Genomic DNA, 15,349 nt, shown 5'->3' on the forward strand with positions numbered 1-15,349 from the left:
AGAAAGCAGAGCCTTTATATAGGCCATGGGGTGTGGCTCCATGACTCAGCACTTATCCAGGCCTGCCCCTCCCTTCCTTCTGTTGCCGCCGCCTATCAATTCTTCTGAAGCGAGGGTCACTCCAGTCTGCAGCTGTTGGCAATTGACCTTCCTCAGGCTCACATGCTGTGGGGGAGGGGGAGGGGTCTAGTTGCTCCGTTTGCCTGGGCATGGAGCCAGAGCTGGGGGCTGGAGGTACTTCTTCCTCCTCAGCCTGTCTGGGCATGGAGCCAGAGTTGGGGGCTGGAGGCATACTAGGACATTCCTCAGCGTTCGGAAGCAGATAAGAAGGCCCCGGCTGTGGTGAAAGTGGGCGAGACACAACACATCCCAGTTCACTTCTGCCACGCATGCACGCCTGCCTCCCAAAAGCCAGCTGGTGTTTGAGTGTCTGCCGTGCATGTGTGGGAGATGCGTGCGTGGCCCTGCGCGCATGTGCGGGGGGGGGGCAGGGATGCATGCAGGAAGGGGCTGAGTACGCATGCGTGGGGGACTGGGCGCAGGCGGGGCATGCACGATGCATGGGGACGAATGTGCAGGGGCCACGTTCACATTGCATTTTGGGGGTTTGGGTGCACAGGTGAGCATTTGGTCACCCGCGCAAAGTTTGGTCACTCGGTCTGGAAAAAGTTAGCCATCACTGCTATATACCATACCATATTCACCCAACTGCTGAGATTGCTGGTTTGGCTCTAATAACATTTATTCTGGGTTTAAAGTAAATATTTTTTAGGATATGTGCTGAGGAAAGTTTGCTTGGTGTAAAAATAACCCTGATTATATCAGATATTAGGAAAAATCAGGGTCGGATAGGGCTGGAAGGACACCTCTCCATGTGAATATAGATTTTTAATACTCACTTTTATTACTTCATGAATTGTATTCATGCATATAAAAGACTTTTCTCCTTGTGTGAAATACGAGCCACAAATATCTATACAGCATAATGAACATAATGTATAACAAGTATTATCATCCAAATTGTGGCTCACCCAACTATGAGTAAGTTAATAAAAAGATCACTTGAGTAATTTGTACAATATTTCCTATCCCAGTAATTAAGAAACAGTGGCATACTTAAAGCAGCCATTCGTCTTCCGGAAGGTTCTTTGTATAAGAGAATGAAATGAGTTTTAATTTCTGTTCTAGCTCCACAGCTACTTTCCTAGGTAAGTGACATCTGGGTGACTACTATTTTGGGACAAAGTCAAGCAGGAATGAATAGCTGTGGTTTAATTTATGACCTACCTTTAGGGTGGGAGAAACAGCCATATCATATCACTTCCCCTTCAAACACAGGTATTTTCAAAAGTATTGCTGAAAGTTAGTATTGGGGGCGGGGCGGGAATTAAAAAGCTGCTTTGCATGCATGAAATCTTCCAGTGGTGTTGAGAAGTTTTGACAGACTCGGTAGCATATCGTTCATTACAGAGCTGGTTCATTCTGGGAAGGCAAGAAACCTTAGGTGAATTGAATTCAATTTATTTTCTTCTTGGAGGAATACAAGAAGGGGGTTCGCTTGCCATATCCAACCCATCGTTCACTACATGGTCTGCAATGCACAGGTGGCCATCCAAGCATTGATCAGATTCTTCCATGCCCCACCTGACTTTAATTAAAAAGAAATAAAACGGGAAGTTGCAAAGTTGCATAATTAAGCTTCAACCTTCAGCATCAGGTTTATTTCAAAATGTACCTTGGAGGCCCCTGTACAGATTCTTAGAAATAGTGGATAGTTATAAGCCATTGCTTTGTTTGATATGCCCAACAGGAAGGAAGGAAGGAAAGAAAGAAGGGAGGGAGGGAGGGAGGGAGGAAGGAAGGAAGGAAGGAAGGAAAGAAGGAAGGATAAATTACAGTGCATAGTTTATACCCATGATGGTGAACCTATGGCACGTGCGCCACAGGTGGCACGCGTAGCCATATCTGTGGGCATGCGAGCCATTGCCCTAGCTTAGCTCTAGCATGCATGTGTGCGCCGGCCAATTAATTTTCACCTGGTCCCTCCCACACTGCCTCTCCCCTCCCAGGAGTCTCCACGTGGTCCATTTTGGATGTTAGGTAAATACAGGATTCATGCAGAGATTCTGGGAGGGCGTTTTTGGCCTCCGGAGGGGTGGGAGAGGCCGTTTTCGCCCTCCCCAGGCTCCAAGAAAGCCTCTGGAGGCCTCTGGGGAGGGCAAAAAATGGGCCCACCAGAAGTCAGGAAATGGGCCATTTCCAGCCTCTGGAAGCTTCAGAGAGGCCTGCTAGGCCCAAAATGGGGCACAGGGGAATTATGCATGCATGCATGGGGGAGCAAAGGGAGGGTCATGCATGCATGCATGGGGGGGGTGCAGTGTGAGGGGCATTGAATTATGGGTGTGGGCATGTGTGCGCACGACCTCCCTGTGCTTCACCCACTTTTGGCACACGACGGCAAAAAGGTTAGCCATCACTGGTTTATACTATACTCATTGTATAAATGGGACTGTTGTGCAGGAGTGAGGTTTATCAGGTTTATTTGTTCATTCCTGGAATCCTCTCCGGGCATGGGGCCAGGGCCGGGGGCTGGAGGCATGACAGGCCGTTCATCTTCATTATCAGACTCGGAGTCTGATAACAGGCCTGGGTGTAGATGGGAGGGGCCCAGCTGAGGAGAGGAGGGAGGACGAGGCACAACAGGGGCATAGTATTCTCCCCTCATTGTGACTGTAGGGCCTACATCCAACTATAGATCACATTGTGACTGGCTATAAGCTGAGAACATATATTGGTCCAGTATCTGATTTTTTTCATATAAACAATGCTGTGCTTTAATGGCCAGATGATCTAGACCAGAGCTGTTAAACTCCCAGCCCACAGGCCAGGCACATCATGCATTGCCCACACCCATGCCTGGTTTAGTGAAGGGAGAAAAAGTCCTGATATATCACATGACACCACCGTGACGACGGGGATTTGACATCCCTGGCCTAGACATTGATATATTGAATATAGATCTTTTTAACATTCATATTTTTAAATCTTGAGGAAATGTTAATATATATTGCAAGTCCATGTATAATATGTCATATGCTAAACAAACAATTCTAATAGAAATTTTTTTAGGGAACTCAAGGAGAGCTGGCAGCAGCTAATAACTATCTCAGGTATTTTACCAATTGATGTCATGGCATCCTCTAAGAAGTAAGATAGAACAGACAGTCCTTCAGATTCCTCTGCCTTAGGATAAGTCATAAGTTCTCTAACATAGGAGCCAGATCAGAATCACCTCTCAAAAATATGAAGAGCTGTGGTGGCGCAGTGGTTAGAGTGCAGTACTGTAGGCTACTTCTGCTGACTGCCAGCTGCCTGCAATTTGGCAATTTGAATCTTACCAGGCTCAAGGCTAACTCAGCCTTCCATCCTTCCGAGGTCTGTAAAACCTGGATTGTTGGGGGCAATATTGTGACTCTGTAAACCGCTTAGGGGAGGCTGTAAAGGCACTGTGAAGGCAGTATATAAGTCTAAGCGCTATTTCTATTGCTATCTGGGACCACTTCCCAGATCTTATGATCTAGAGATACTAACATCTAACAGCTCTGAAGAAGCTTCTTAGATGAGAAGAGAAATGTCTTCAAAGAAAAAACTAGAAAGACCAGTTGCCTCTTGAAAAAGCACCTTTGGGACAACCATGACCTGGATAATTGAGAATCTCCATAGACAGACAGTCTAGTCTAATGCATTGAGTACTGTTCTGTATGTTTCTCTGACTGTTAGTAACCTCTTTTGGAATTAGATTTTTAAGTATGTTTTTTTAATTTATTTGTTTAATTTTACACCTGTGCTTTTGCTCCTCCTAGGGGCATTCATTTAAGACAAACTTAGAGGCTTGCTTTCCGCATTTTGCCAGAATGCCTTACGTGTGCTTTGAAATTTTTAAATATCCCTGTCAGTCAAATATACACAATAATACAAATAATTGGTATTATTTACCATTAGGATACCATACAATTTGGCAAAAGCCTTCCCTGCACTTTCAATATACGGTATTGGTTCTACTCCCATCGTTTTGATCCACACATCTATAAAATCTATAAACTGAAGTGCAAAACTTTAATGCAGTTTAACCTAGCTTGGTGCGCTGAAGACGAGTTGAACTATACTTTCATTCCGGTTAGATATGAATAAAAGTCATTTGACATTTCCTAGGCCATAAAGACAGTCAGGGTAGATGACACAGCACTGCATTTGCTGGATTGTGAGATCATGCATGATCTTGGACAACTTTTCACACATGTGCACACACACACAAACACATACACACACGACTGACCTTTGAGCATCCATTTACAAATATGTGTTTGAGAGTTTCTCTCTAAAGAAAGAAAGAAAAATGCATCGTGGCATTTCGTTTTTACCTGTGAGAATGATTCAGAGCAAGATCAGGCTTTCTCATCTTCAAGTAGCAGATTACAAGCTTGGTTTCAATAAAACTGGCAATACTTGAAATATCTCTTGGAGAGGCTTCAAAAGGCTTTCCTAAAGCTGCACCTTTGCTGCAAAGCTTCAAAAAAAGAAAAGAAAAGAAGGGAAGCTGAAACATGAAACAGAGTGAAAACATCGACTTACTTCTAGTTTGATAATAAGTAAATTACATTCTGGGATGAAATGAAATATAGTGTGATCTAGGTTTTGCATAGATAAACATACTGTGCTTACTATAACCTTGAAGGAGAAGTTCATGGAGAGAAGTAAGCAGTGGGGTGCCACTAGGTTCCGTCTTAGGCCCAGTACTCTTCAATTTCTTGGGGGAACTCACCAAATTTGCAGATGATACTAAGCGGCAGGAATAGCTAACAACCTAGAAAATAGGCTCAAGATCCAAAAGGATCTTGACAGACTTGCAGACTGGGCCCGATCTAACAAAATGAAATTCAATGTAGAGAAATGTAAAGTTTTACATTACAGTTTTCTTAGGCAATAAAAACCAAAAGCACACATATAAACTGGGGGAAACCAGGCTTAATAGCAGTAACTGTGAGAGGGATCTTGGAGTCTTACTGGACAATCAGCTAAATATGAGCCAGCAATGTGCAGTGGCAGCTCAAAAAAGCCAATACAATCCTAAACTGCACTAACAGAGGGATACAATCAAGATAAAGTGAGGTACTAATGCCACTCTATAAAGCCTTAATAAGACCACATCTAGAGTACTGCATACAGTTTTGATCACCACACTATAAAAAAGATGTTGAGACTCTAGAAAAAGTGCAGAGGAGAGCGATCAGGATAATTAGGGGACTGGTGACTAATACGAAGAACGGTTGCAGGAACTGGGCATGACTAGTCTAGTGAAGAGAAGGACCAGGGGAGACATGATAACAGTGTTCCAATATTTGAGGGGCTGCCACAGAGAGAAGGGGGTCAAGCTGTTTTCCAAAGCACCTGAAGGCCAGACAAGGAATAATGGATGGTAATTGACCAAAGAGAGATTCAAGAAATGAGGAGGAACTTTCTGACAGTGAGAACAATCAACCAATGGAACAGCTTGCCTTCAGAAGTTGTGGGAGCTTCATCACTTGAGACTTTCAAGAAAGTCAAAAATGGTGTAGGGTCTCCTGCTTGAGTGGGGGGTTGGACTAGATGACCTATAAAGTCCCTTCCAACTCTGTTAATCTGTCAATCTGTTAATCTGTCAAAGTTAATATTGTTAACCTCGTAGCCTTTAAGGAGGGAGTTAAAATTCAGAGAGATGGCCAAATTTATTCATTTGATTCAATTTGATTGCTGTCCATCTCATCTAGAGACAACTCTGGATAGCTTGCAAACATTATAAGACAGTAAAACATTGAATAATAATAAAAAAACTCATGATAACCGTTTATGATTAAACTATTTATAAAGATGGGGAGGAAAGGGGCAGTTATGCATGGAGGGAGGCGGAGTCTTGTCTTAATCCATCAGCCACCTCCCGCAGGATGCATCCCTGTTGAGGCACCAGGCCAGAGCCAGGGCTTCAGGCCAGTGGTGGGATTCAGCCAGTTCGCACCTATTCGGGAGAACCGGTTGTTAACTTTCTAAACAGTTCAGAGAATCGGTTGTTGGAAGAAATCTCATTTTGCTTTTTCCACTTTACATGGCTAATCCTGTAAAAGGAAGGCAGGAAGGAAACATTCTGGTATTGTTTCTATCCTAATCTTTATTGCCCTGCTTACAGAAACTCTGGTTAAGCCTTATTACATTGTAACAGCTAAGGTGAAGCGCCCATCTCTGTGAGTGACATTGCGTTGGCCACTCCCACACAGTCACATGACTGCTGAGCCATGCCTAACCAGCTGGTCATTAGGGCAGAGAACCGGTTATTAAATTATTTGAATCTCGCCACCCAGAGGTGGATTTCAGCAGGTTCTGACCAGTTCTGGAGAACAGGTAGCAGAAATTTTGAATAGTTCAGAGAACCGGTAGTAAAAATTCTGACTGGTCCCACCCCCATCTATTTTCTGCCTCCCAAGTCCCAGTTGATTGGGAGGAAATGGGGATTTTGCAGTAACCTTCCCCTGGATTGGGGAAGGAATGGAGATTTTACAGTATCCTTCCCCGGCCACGCCCACCAAGCCACGCCCACCAAGCCACGCCCACCAAGCCACGCCCACCAAGCCATACCACGCCCACCTAACTGGTAGTGAAAAACTTTGAAACCCACCACTGCCACCACTGCTTCAGGCCCTTTGAAAAGATCAATGGAACTCACTTTGGGGGTGATGGGCGGGAGGACAAACAGAGTTGCAATACAAATTTGATAAATGAATGAACAAATGAATAAAAGACAGCATGGAATAGATACAGAAAACTGTGTTTGTTCCCAACTAGGGAGCCCAGTTGTGGGAGCCATTAGCCACAATATTAAAGGCATTAGTGGTCTTGTCAACTGACAGCCCAGATTTGCTAATAACAATGTGGAGAGCATTGCAGAAAGTGTCAGTTGCCACTTTAATCATCTCTTGATACATTGATGGGAAGAGCTCTACCCTGAGCTTTGTTTCAAGAACCATTATATACAGGTAAGTCCTCGACTTACAACCACAACTGAGCCCAAAATTCGTCTTGCTTAAGCAAGAAAGTTGTTAAGTGAATTTTGCTCCAATTTATGAGCTTCCTTGCCGCAGTTGTTACATGAATCCCTGCAGTTGTTAGCTTGGTAATACAGTTGTTGTATTACCCATTGGCTTCCCCATTGACTTTGCTCATCAGAAGGTCGCAAAAGGTGATGATCACATGACCCCAGGACACTGCAACCATCATAAATACATGCCAGTTGCCCGAACTTCCGAATTTTGATTATATATGACCATGGGGATGCTGCAATGGTACTAAATGTGAAAATGTTCATAAGTCACTTTTTTTCAGTGCTGTTGTAACATCGAATGGTCACTAAACAAATGATTGCACATCAAGGACTATCTGAATTGGGCCAGCTCTGTTAGATACCTCTCTCTCTCTCTCTCTCTCTCTCTCTCTCTCTCTCTCTCATTGAGAAGAGTGCTATTCTTCTCTCTGGAAGAAAATTCTTCTTTGGTGTGAGCCACATTTTGTGAGATGGACGGCAATATAAATATAGCTCCTTCATTCCCAGAGTTGATATTCTAGGATGTGATGGCGAACCTATGGCACTGGTGCCACAGGTGGCACACGGAGCCATATCTGTGGGCACATGAGTGTTGCCCTAGCTCAGCTCCAGCGCGCATGTGCGCACCAGCCAGCTGATTTTCAGGACTTCTGGGCCCACTGGAAATCGAGAAACAGGCTGTTTCTGGCCTCCAGACGGCCTCCGGAGGGGTGGGGAAGGTGTTTTCGCCCCCCCCCCAGGCTCAAAGAAAGCCTCTGGACCCTGGGGAGAGCAAAAAACGGGCCTTCTGGACACACCAGAAGTTGGGAAACGGGCCATTTCCAGCCTCTGGAGGGTCTCCGGGGTGGTGTGGGGAAGGCATTTTCGCCTCCCCTGGCTCCAAGAAAGCCTCTGGAGCCTGGGGAAGGTGAAAAACAGGCTTATTGGGTAACCTTTTTGCCATCGTGTGCCAAAAGCAGGGTGGAGCACAGGGGGTTTGCACGTGGGGATGTGGGAAGCATTGATTTATGGCTGTGGGCACGGGCACGTGGAATTCCCTCATGATCCCCCCACTTTTAGCACGCTACGGCAAAAAGGTTAGCTATCACTGTTCTAGGATCTGTCATCTGATTAGAAAGGTCAAACCTCCTCTTTTTGACACTGAATGGAAAAGTAGCTGAGAAAGTATTTAGAAGGTGATATCTAGAACGCTTTTGATGTTTGGAGTCTTAGATATCTACACCCATAACAGCTTCACAGGCTATGCATTCTCTTTTCCTGGTGTTCATTGTTGGAGCACGATTAAAAGCTACTCCTTCACTAAGATGCCCAAAGAGACTTCTTTGAACATGTGATGGATGAACTGTATGGACCATTAGAAACGTTTTCTCCCAGCGATAAGACAAAGAATTTGATTTTTCATATCCCTCAGTCAGGGGAAAAAGGTGATTTCCCCAAAGAAATTTTAAAAACTCCTTTCTCAATTTTTTACTCACGCAGCTCTGAAGAGTTTCAGATTCGCTTGAATCTATCCACCAAGAAAGTTGTGGGGGGAAAAATTTAAGCCGGAAAATTATGTTAAAAAGGAAATCATTTCTGCTCTTAATTCTTGTTTTATGGAAGGGAGTCACATGAGAAGTGAAGCGCAGAATGTTTTACGGATGTAACAGATTTATTTCCAGGCTTCATCTGTATTCTTCTGCCATGAAATGCAATATAGAACAATCACCCTATCATTGCATGCTTTAAAAGCATTCTGAAATTCAAATCCAAGGTTCTCTCCCTATTAATATGGAGCAATTCGGGCAGCACCATAGGAAGACAGCAATTTTCTCTCCATTTCATATCTTCTTTTTTTCTGTGATGACAGTGGTTGCAACCTGCATCATTGGATTTCTGACACTTGGGCACCAAATATCTTGGAGAAGTAAGTTGGGAGGGATATATTAAATAAGGTAATGTATTAGAGAGAATAACTTATTTCCATTGGATGTCACTTTCCCGTCTTCCCAGATCTCTCTGTGGCTTCTTTTGCCAACATTATCTATCGTTATTAATTACATTGTTGATATGATTACCTCCAATTAATCACTACTTCTGGTAGTTAATTGTTAGAAAAGGATTGGAAGATTTACTTTTGATTAAAAAAGTAGTTTAAAGCTGAGGAATTTGGATGGGGAAAAATACAATGTTAATCTCACTCATCTCTAACTGAAATCCAGCTTTTCATTTAATAATGAATTATAATAAAATTCATTTAATAATGAATTTAATTAATAATTAGGGGCCTCTGGTGGCTCAGATTGCTAAGACAGTCTGTTATTAACACAGCTGCTTGCAATTACTGCAGGTTCAAGTCCCACCAGGCCCAAGGTTGACGCAGCCTTCCATCCTTTATAAGGTAGGTAAAATGAGGACCCAGATTGTTGGGGGGCAATAAGTTGACTTTGTATATAATATACAAATGGATGAAGACTATTGCTTGACATAGTGTAAGCCGCCTTGAGTCTTCAGAGAAGGGCGGGATATAAATGCAAATAAAAAAATAATAATGAATGTAGGCAATCAAGTAATTTAAGGCCTCTAGACTCAAAAATGTATTGATTAACTTCAAAAAATCTCAGTTTTGTGGCAGTCTTAAGGGGCTGCCACACAGAAGAGGGGGTTGACCCAGGGGTGGGCTGCTGGGGGTTCACAGGGATTCGTGAGAACCTCTAATTAAGATTCTGTGCAGTTCAGAGACCCCCCAAATACCACTCTGGGCTGGCCCCACCACCCCTCCTCTCCCAGGACTCCCCAAACGGTCCATTTTGGATGCAGGTAAGTGCAGGGTACAGGTGGAGATTATTATTATGATTATTATTATTTATTAGATTTCTATACCGCCCTTCTCCCGAAGGACTCAGGGCGGTGTACAGCCAGAATAAAAAACCCAAACAATACAATATACAATTAAAACAAAATTAAAAAACTTATTATACAATTGGCCGAAAACTTTAAATCATTTAAAATTTTAAAAACCCATTAAAATTCATATAAAATTTAGAAATATAAAATATAAATTTAAAAATACAACAAAATTTAAACCAGCCCCGCGCGAGTAAATAAATACGTTTTCAATTCGCGGCGAAAGGTCCGAAGGTCAGATATTTGGCGTAAACCAGGGGGAAGTTCGTTCCAGAAGGTAGGAGCCCCCACAGAGAAGGATCTTCCCCTGGGGGCCGCCAGCCGACATTGTTTGGCGGACGGCACCCTGAGAAGTCCCTCTCTGTGTGAGCGTACGGGTCGGTGGGAGGCATGAGGTAACAGTAGGCGGTCCCGTAAGTACCCAGGCCCTAAGCCATGGAGCGCTTTGAAGGTAGTAACCAAAACCTTAAAGTGCACCCGAGAGACCACAGGCAGCCAGTGCAGTCTGCGCAGGAGTGGTGTTATATGGGAGCTAGGTGGAGCTCCCTCTATCACCCGCGCAGCTGCATTCTGGACTAACTGAAGCCTCCGAGTGCACTTCAAGGGGAGCCCCATGTAGAGAGCATTGCAATAATTTGGGGAGGGCGAAAAATGGGCCTACTGGAAGTTTGAGAAGGGGGCCTCTGGAGCCTGGGGAGGCTGTTTTTGCCCTCCTGGAGACTTGAGGAAAGCCTCTGGAGCCCGCATAGGGCAACTCCCCCTGCTGTGGTGTAGGAGGCCAATTAGGCCATGCCCACCATGACCACGCCCATCCAGCAACTGGGCAGAAAATCCCTTGCTAATATTTTTGAAGCCCACCCCTGGGTTGACCTATTCTCCAAACCACCTGAAGACAGAACAAGAAGCAATGGATGGAAACTAATCAAGGAAAAAACCAACCTAGAACTAAGGAGGAATTTCCTGATAGAACAATTAATCTGTAGAACAGCTTGACTTCGGAAACTGCCGGTACTCCATCACTGGAGGTTTTTAAGAAGAGATTGGACAGCCATTTGCCTGAAATTGTATAGGGTCTCCTGCTTGAGCAAGGGGTTGAACTAGAAGACTTCCAAGGTCCTTTCCAATTCTATTATTCAGGCACTAAAATTATTTCAATTTCATTGGCATTTGGGATGCTTATATAGGATAGTGTTAAGATTGGAAAAGGAATCACTTTGCCTTCTGGAAAGGAATCACATTTCTATTTCCAGACTGATTTAGCAGACCAGAAACCCTAAAATCAAGCCACAGAAACCAAGTCTTGAATTTGAGCAGGGCTCACAATTTCTCACGGTTGAGGGACAAAAGTGTTCTGTGAGTTGTTAATCCTAATTTACTGTGACACAGCCGGTGACTAAGAGAAATGTAGACTGGAGAAAAAATTAATTTGGGAGGAAAAGAATGGAGAAAGAAGAGAAGCGCTTCCATTCTTGGGTCTTGCTTTATAGCTTCTCCTTTCTCCTATAAAGAAATTCATAGAAACATGGAATATATGGACTAGAAGGGATCATGAGCAGCAAAAATGATTAGGGGACTGGAGGCTAAAACATATGAAGAACGGTTGCAGGAACTAGGTATGTCTAGTTTAATGAAAAGAAGGACTAGGGGAGACATGATAGCAGTGTTCCACTATCTCAGGGGTTGCCACAAAGAAGAAAGAGTCAAACTATTCTACAAAACACCTGGGGGTAGAACAAAAATAGATTAAAAAAAAACAATAGATTTAAACTTAATGTTAACCGCTTCAATCTTGATTGCAGAAAATATGACTTTTGTAACAGAGTTGTTAATGCTTGGAACACACTACCTGACTCTGTGGTCTCTTCTCAAACTCCCAAAAGCTTTAATCAAAAACTGTCTACCATTGACCTCACCCCATTCCTAAGAGGACTATAAGGGGCGTGCATAAGAGCACAAAAGTGCCTACCGTTCCTGTCCTATTGTTTCCTTTCTTTATATATACGCTTATATGTTGTATGGTTGTTTCATGCTTATGCTTATATATTCTGTTGTGACAAAATAAAATAAAAAATAAAAAAATAAAAAAAATAAAAAGCAATGGGTAGAAACTAATCAAGGAGAGAAGCAACCTAGAACTAAGGAGAAATTTCCTGATGGTGAGAACAAATGACCAGAGGAACAATTTGCCTCCAGAAGTTGTGAATGCTCCAACACTGGAAGTTTTTAAGAAGATGTTGGATAACCATTTGTCTGAAGTGCTGTAGGGTTTCCTGCCTAAGCAGGGGGTTGGACTTGAAGACCTCCAAGGTCCCTTCCAACTCTGTTATTCTATTCTATATAGGTTAGCTTAGTCCCAACTCCTGCAGAAAGCTATTAATTCCAAGAATGCCCTTTTATTTATTTATTTATTTATTTATTTTTCAGATTTATATACCGCCCTATCTCCCTAGGGACTCAGGGCGGTTCACAGGCAATTAAAAACAAACATATAAATACAGCCTCCATCTGAAAATCTCCAGCAAGGGGAGGCCATCACCTTTTAAGGCAGACTTTCATTACTTTACACCACTGGGAAATTCTGCTAATCTCTCAGCCTGAACCTTTATTTTTAATTTTAGCCTGTTGATCCTTTCTTGCTTTCAGTTTCAACAGAGAATGGGGCCATCTACTCTTGCCAAGGACCAGTTGTTTAGGTATTTATTTTAACAGCTATGAGGCCTAGTCCCTTAAAGGGATTCTTAGAAAACTTGATTTTCCTGACCCCTTATCAATCTGACGGTTTTCTTCTGACCCATCAGAAGTATAAATATTGCTCTCCATGATTTGGATGCAGATGTTCAGTTAAACATAGCCCAATTGAAAGAGGCGGTGGTGAGGCCCCTCCTCAAGAAGCCTTCCCTGGACCCGGCTGTTTTAGGTAATTATCGTCCGGTCTCCAACCTTCACTTCGCGGCGAAGGTTGTAGAGAGTATGGTGGCATATCAGTTTCCCTTACACCTGGATGAAACTGTCTATCTAGACCCGTTCCAGTCCGGTTTCCGGCCCGGTTACAGCACTGAGACGGCTTTGGTCGCGTTGGTGGATGATCTCTGGAGGGCCAGGGATAGGGGTTGTTCCTCCGCCCTGGTCCTATTAGACCTCTCAGCGGCTTTTGATACCATCGACCATGGTATCCTGCTGCGCCGGTTGGAGGGATTGGGAGTGGGAGGCACCGTTTATCGGTGGTTCTCCTCCTATCTCTCCGATCGGTCGCAGACGGTGTTGACAGGGGGGCAGAGGTCGGCCCGGGCGCCTCACTTGTGGGGTACCGCGGGGTCGATTCTCTCGCCTTCTGTTCAACATCTATATGAAGCCGCTGGGTGAGATCATCAGTGGCTTGGTGTGAGGTACCAGCTGTCGCGGATGACACCCAGCTGTACTTTTCACACGGGCCACCCCAACGAAGCTATCAAAGTGCTGTCCCGGTGTTTGGAAGCCGTACGGGTCTGGATGGGGAGAAACAGGCTCAAGCTCAATCCCTCCAAGACAGAGTGGCTGTGGATGCCGGCATCCCGGTACAGTCAGCTGAGTCCACGGCTGACTGTTGGGGGCGAGTCATTGGCCCCGATGGAGAGGGTGCGCAACTTGGGCGTCCTCCTGGATGAACGGCTGTCTTTTGAAGATCATTTGATGGCCGTCTCCAGGAGAGCTTTCTACCAGGTTCGCCTGGTGCGCCAGTTGCGCCCCTTTCTAGACCGGGATGCCCTATGCACGGTCACTCACGCCCTCGTGACGTCTCGTCTGGATTACTGCAATGCTCTCTACATGGGGCTCCCCTTGAAGGGCATCCGGAGGCTTCAGTTAGTTCAGAATGCGGCTGCGCGGGTGATAGAGGGAGCCCCTCGTGGCTCCCATGTGACACCTATCCTGCTCAGACTGCACTGGCTACCTGTGGCCTTCCGGGTGCGCTTCAAGGTTTTGGTAACCATCTTTAAAGCGCTCCATGGCATAGGGCCGGGTTACTTACGGGACCGCCTACTGCTACCGAATACCTCTCACCGACCCGTGCGCTCTCACAGAGAGGGACTCCTCAGGGTGCCGTCAGCTAGGCAGTGTCGTCTGGCGACACCCAGGGGAAGGGCCTTCTCTGTGGGGGCTACCACCCTCTGGAACGAACTCCCCCCAGGACTTTGTCAACTTCCGGACCTCCGAACCTTCCGTCGCGAGCTTAAAACACATTTATTCATCTGCGCAGGACTGGATTAGATTTTAAATTTATATTGGTTTTAAATGGGTTTTATTATTTATATTGTTTTTTAATAATTCGGCCTTGCAGAATAAGTTTTTTAATTGTTATTTTAGTCTGTATTTATATGTGCTTTTTACTTGCCTGTGAACCGCCCTGAGTCCCTTGGGAGATAGGGCGGTATATAAATGTGATTAATAAATAAATAAATAAATAAATACTGCATTTGCCTTTGTAGTTACTGAATCTCACTGCTTGGTCATGTTCATGTTGTAGTCCACTAATTTTCCTGGAAGCTTCTTCCATATGCAGTTGCCAACTCAGGTCTCTGTCATCTGTTATCTATACATTTCATTTTTCCTACCCAGACACAGGATAGCCATTTATCCGGGATGCAATAAGGACCCTGCCTTGGGCAGAGGGTTGGACTAGAAGACCTCCAAAGTGCCTCCCAATCCTATGATTCTATGATTATGTCACCTTAAACCTACTAGATTTGGCCCAATATCCAAACCTACCAAGATCATTGTGACTTGTGATGTGTAGGGCAAGGCATGTCACTTACAAATGTGATTATCATGATTTTCATTCAGTCCTCTAAATCAGGGGTCTCCAATCTTGGCGACTTTAAGACTTGTGGACTTCAACGCCTAGAATTTTAAAAGCTGGCTGAGGAACTCTGGGAGTTGAAGTCCACAAGTCTTAAAATTGCCAAAGTTGGAGACCCCTGCTCTAAATCACTTATACTGTAAGTATGTTTAAGAGCAGTGGGTTGAAGTATGGATCTTCCTTCCAGGCAATGCAGAACCATTTACAAACATCTTTGGAGTGAAGTTGTTCAACTAATTGCATTTTACTGGCATACAAGATCCTCTAGCCCATATTTATCTATCTTGTCCACGAAAATATGATGGTGACCTTATTAGACATCTTACTGATCTTACTGATACGAAGATATTCTATGCCCACAGTTGGTCTACCAAATGAATCACTCACAAAGAGTCTGACTTGAATTGTTCTTGGCAAAACCATCTTAATAGCTTTCTTTTCTACATATGCATATATGTGCTGTGCAGCAGTGACTTTGCCCAGCCCAAATGTTAAACCAA

General features: G+C 44.2%; 1 protein-coding gene across 1 annotated transcript in view; it reads right to left on the reverse strand.

The window, feature by feature from the left end:
- Nucleotides 1-15,349, reverse strand: part of SPATA16 (spermatogenesis associated 16) — a 249,682-nt gene that overhangs the window by 193,974 nt on the left and 40,359 nt on the right. The window contains exon 2 of the mRNA XM_058189000.1: nt 4,422-4,567. Within this exon, the coding sequence (XP_058044983.1) occupies nt 4,422-4,567 (146 nt within the window). The remainder of the gene's footprint in view (nt 1-4,421; nt 4,568-15,349) is intronic.

Source organism: Ahaetulla prasina, chromosome 6, assembly GCF_028640845.1.
Source record: "Ahaetulla prasina isolate Xishuangbanna chromosome 6, ASM2864084v1, whole genome shotgun sequence".
Classification (NCBI taxonomy): domain Eukaryota; kingdom Metazoa; phylum Chordata; class Lepidosauria; order Squamata; family Colubridae; genus Ahaetulla; species Ahaetulla prasina.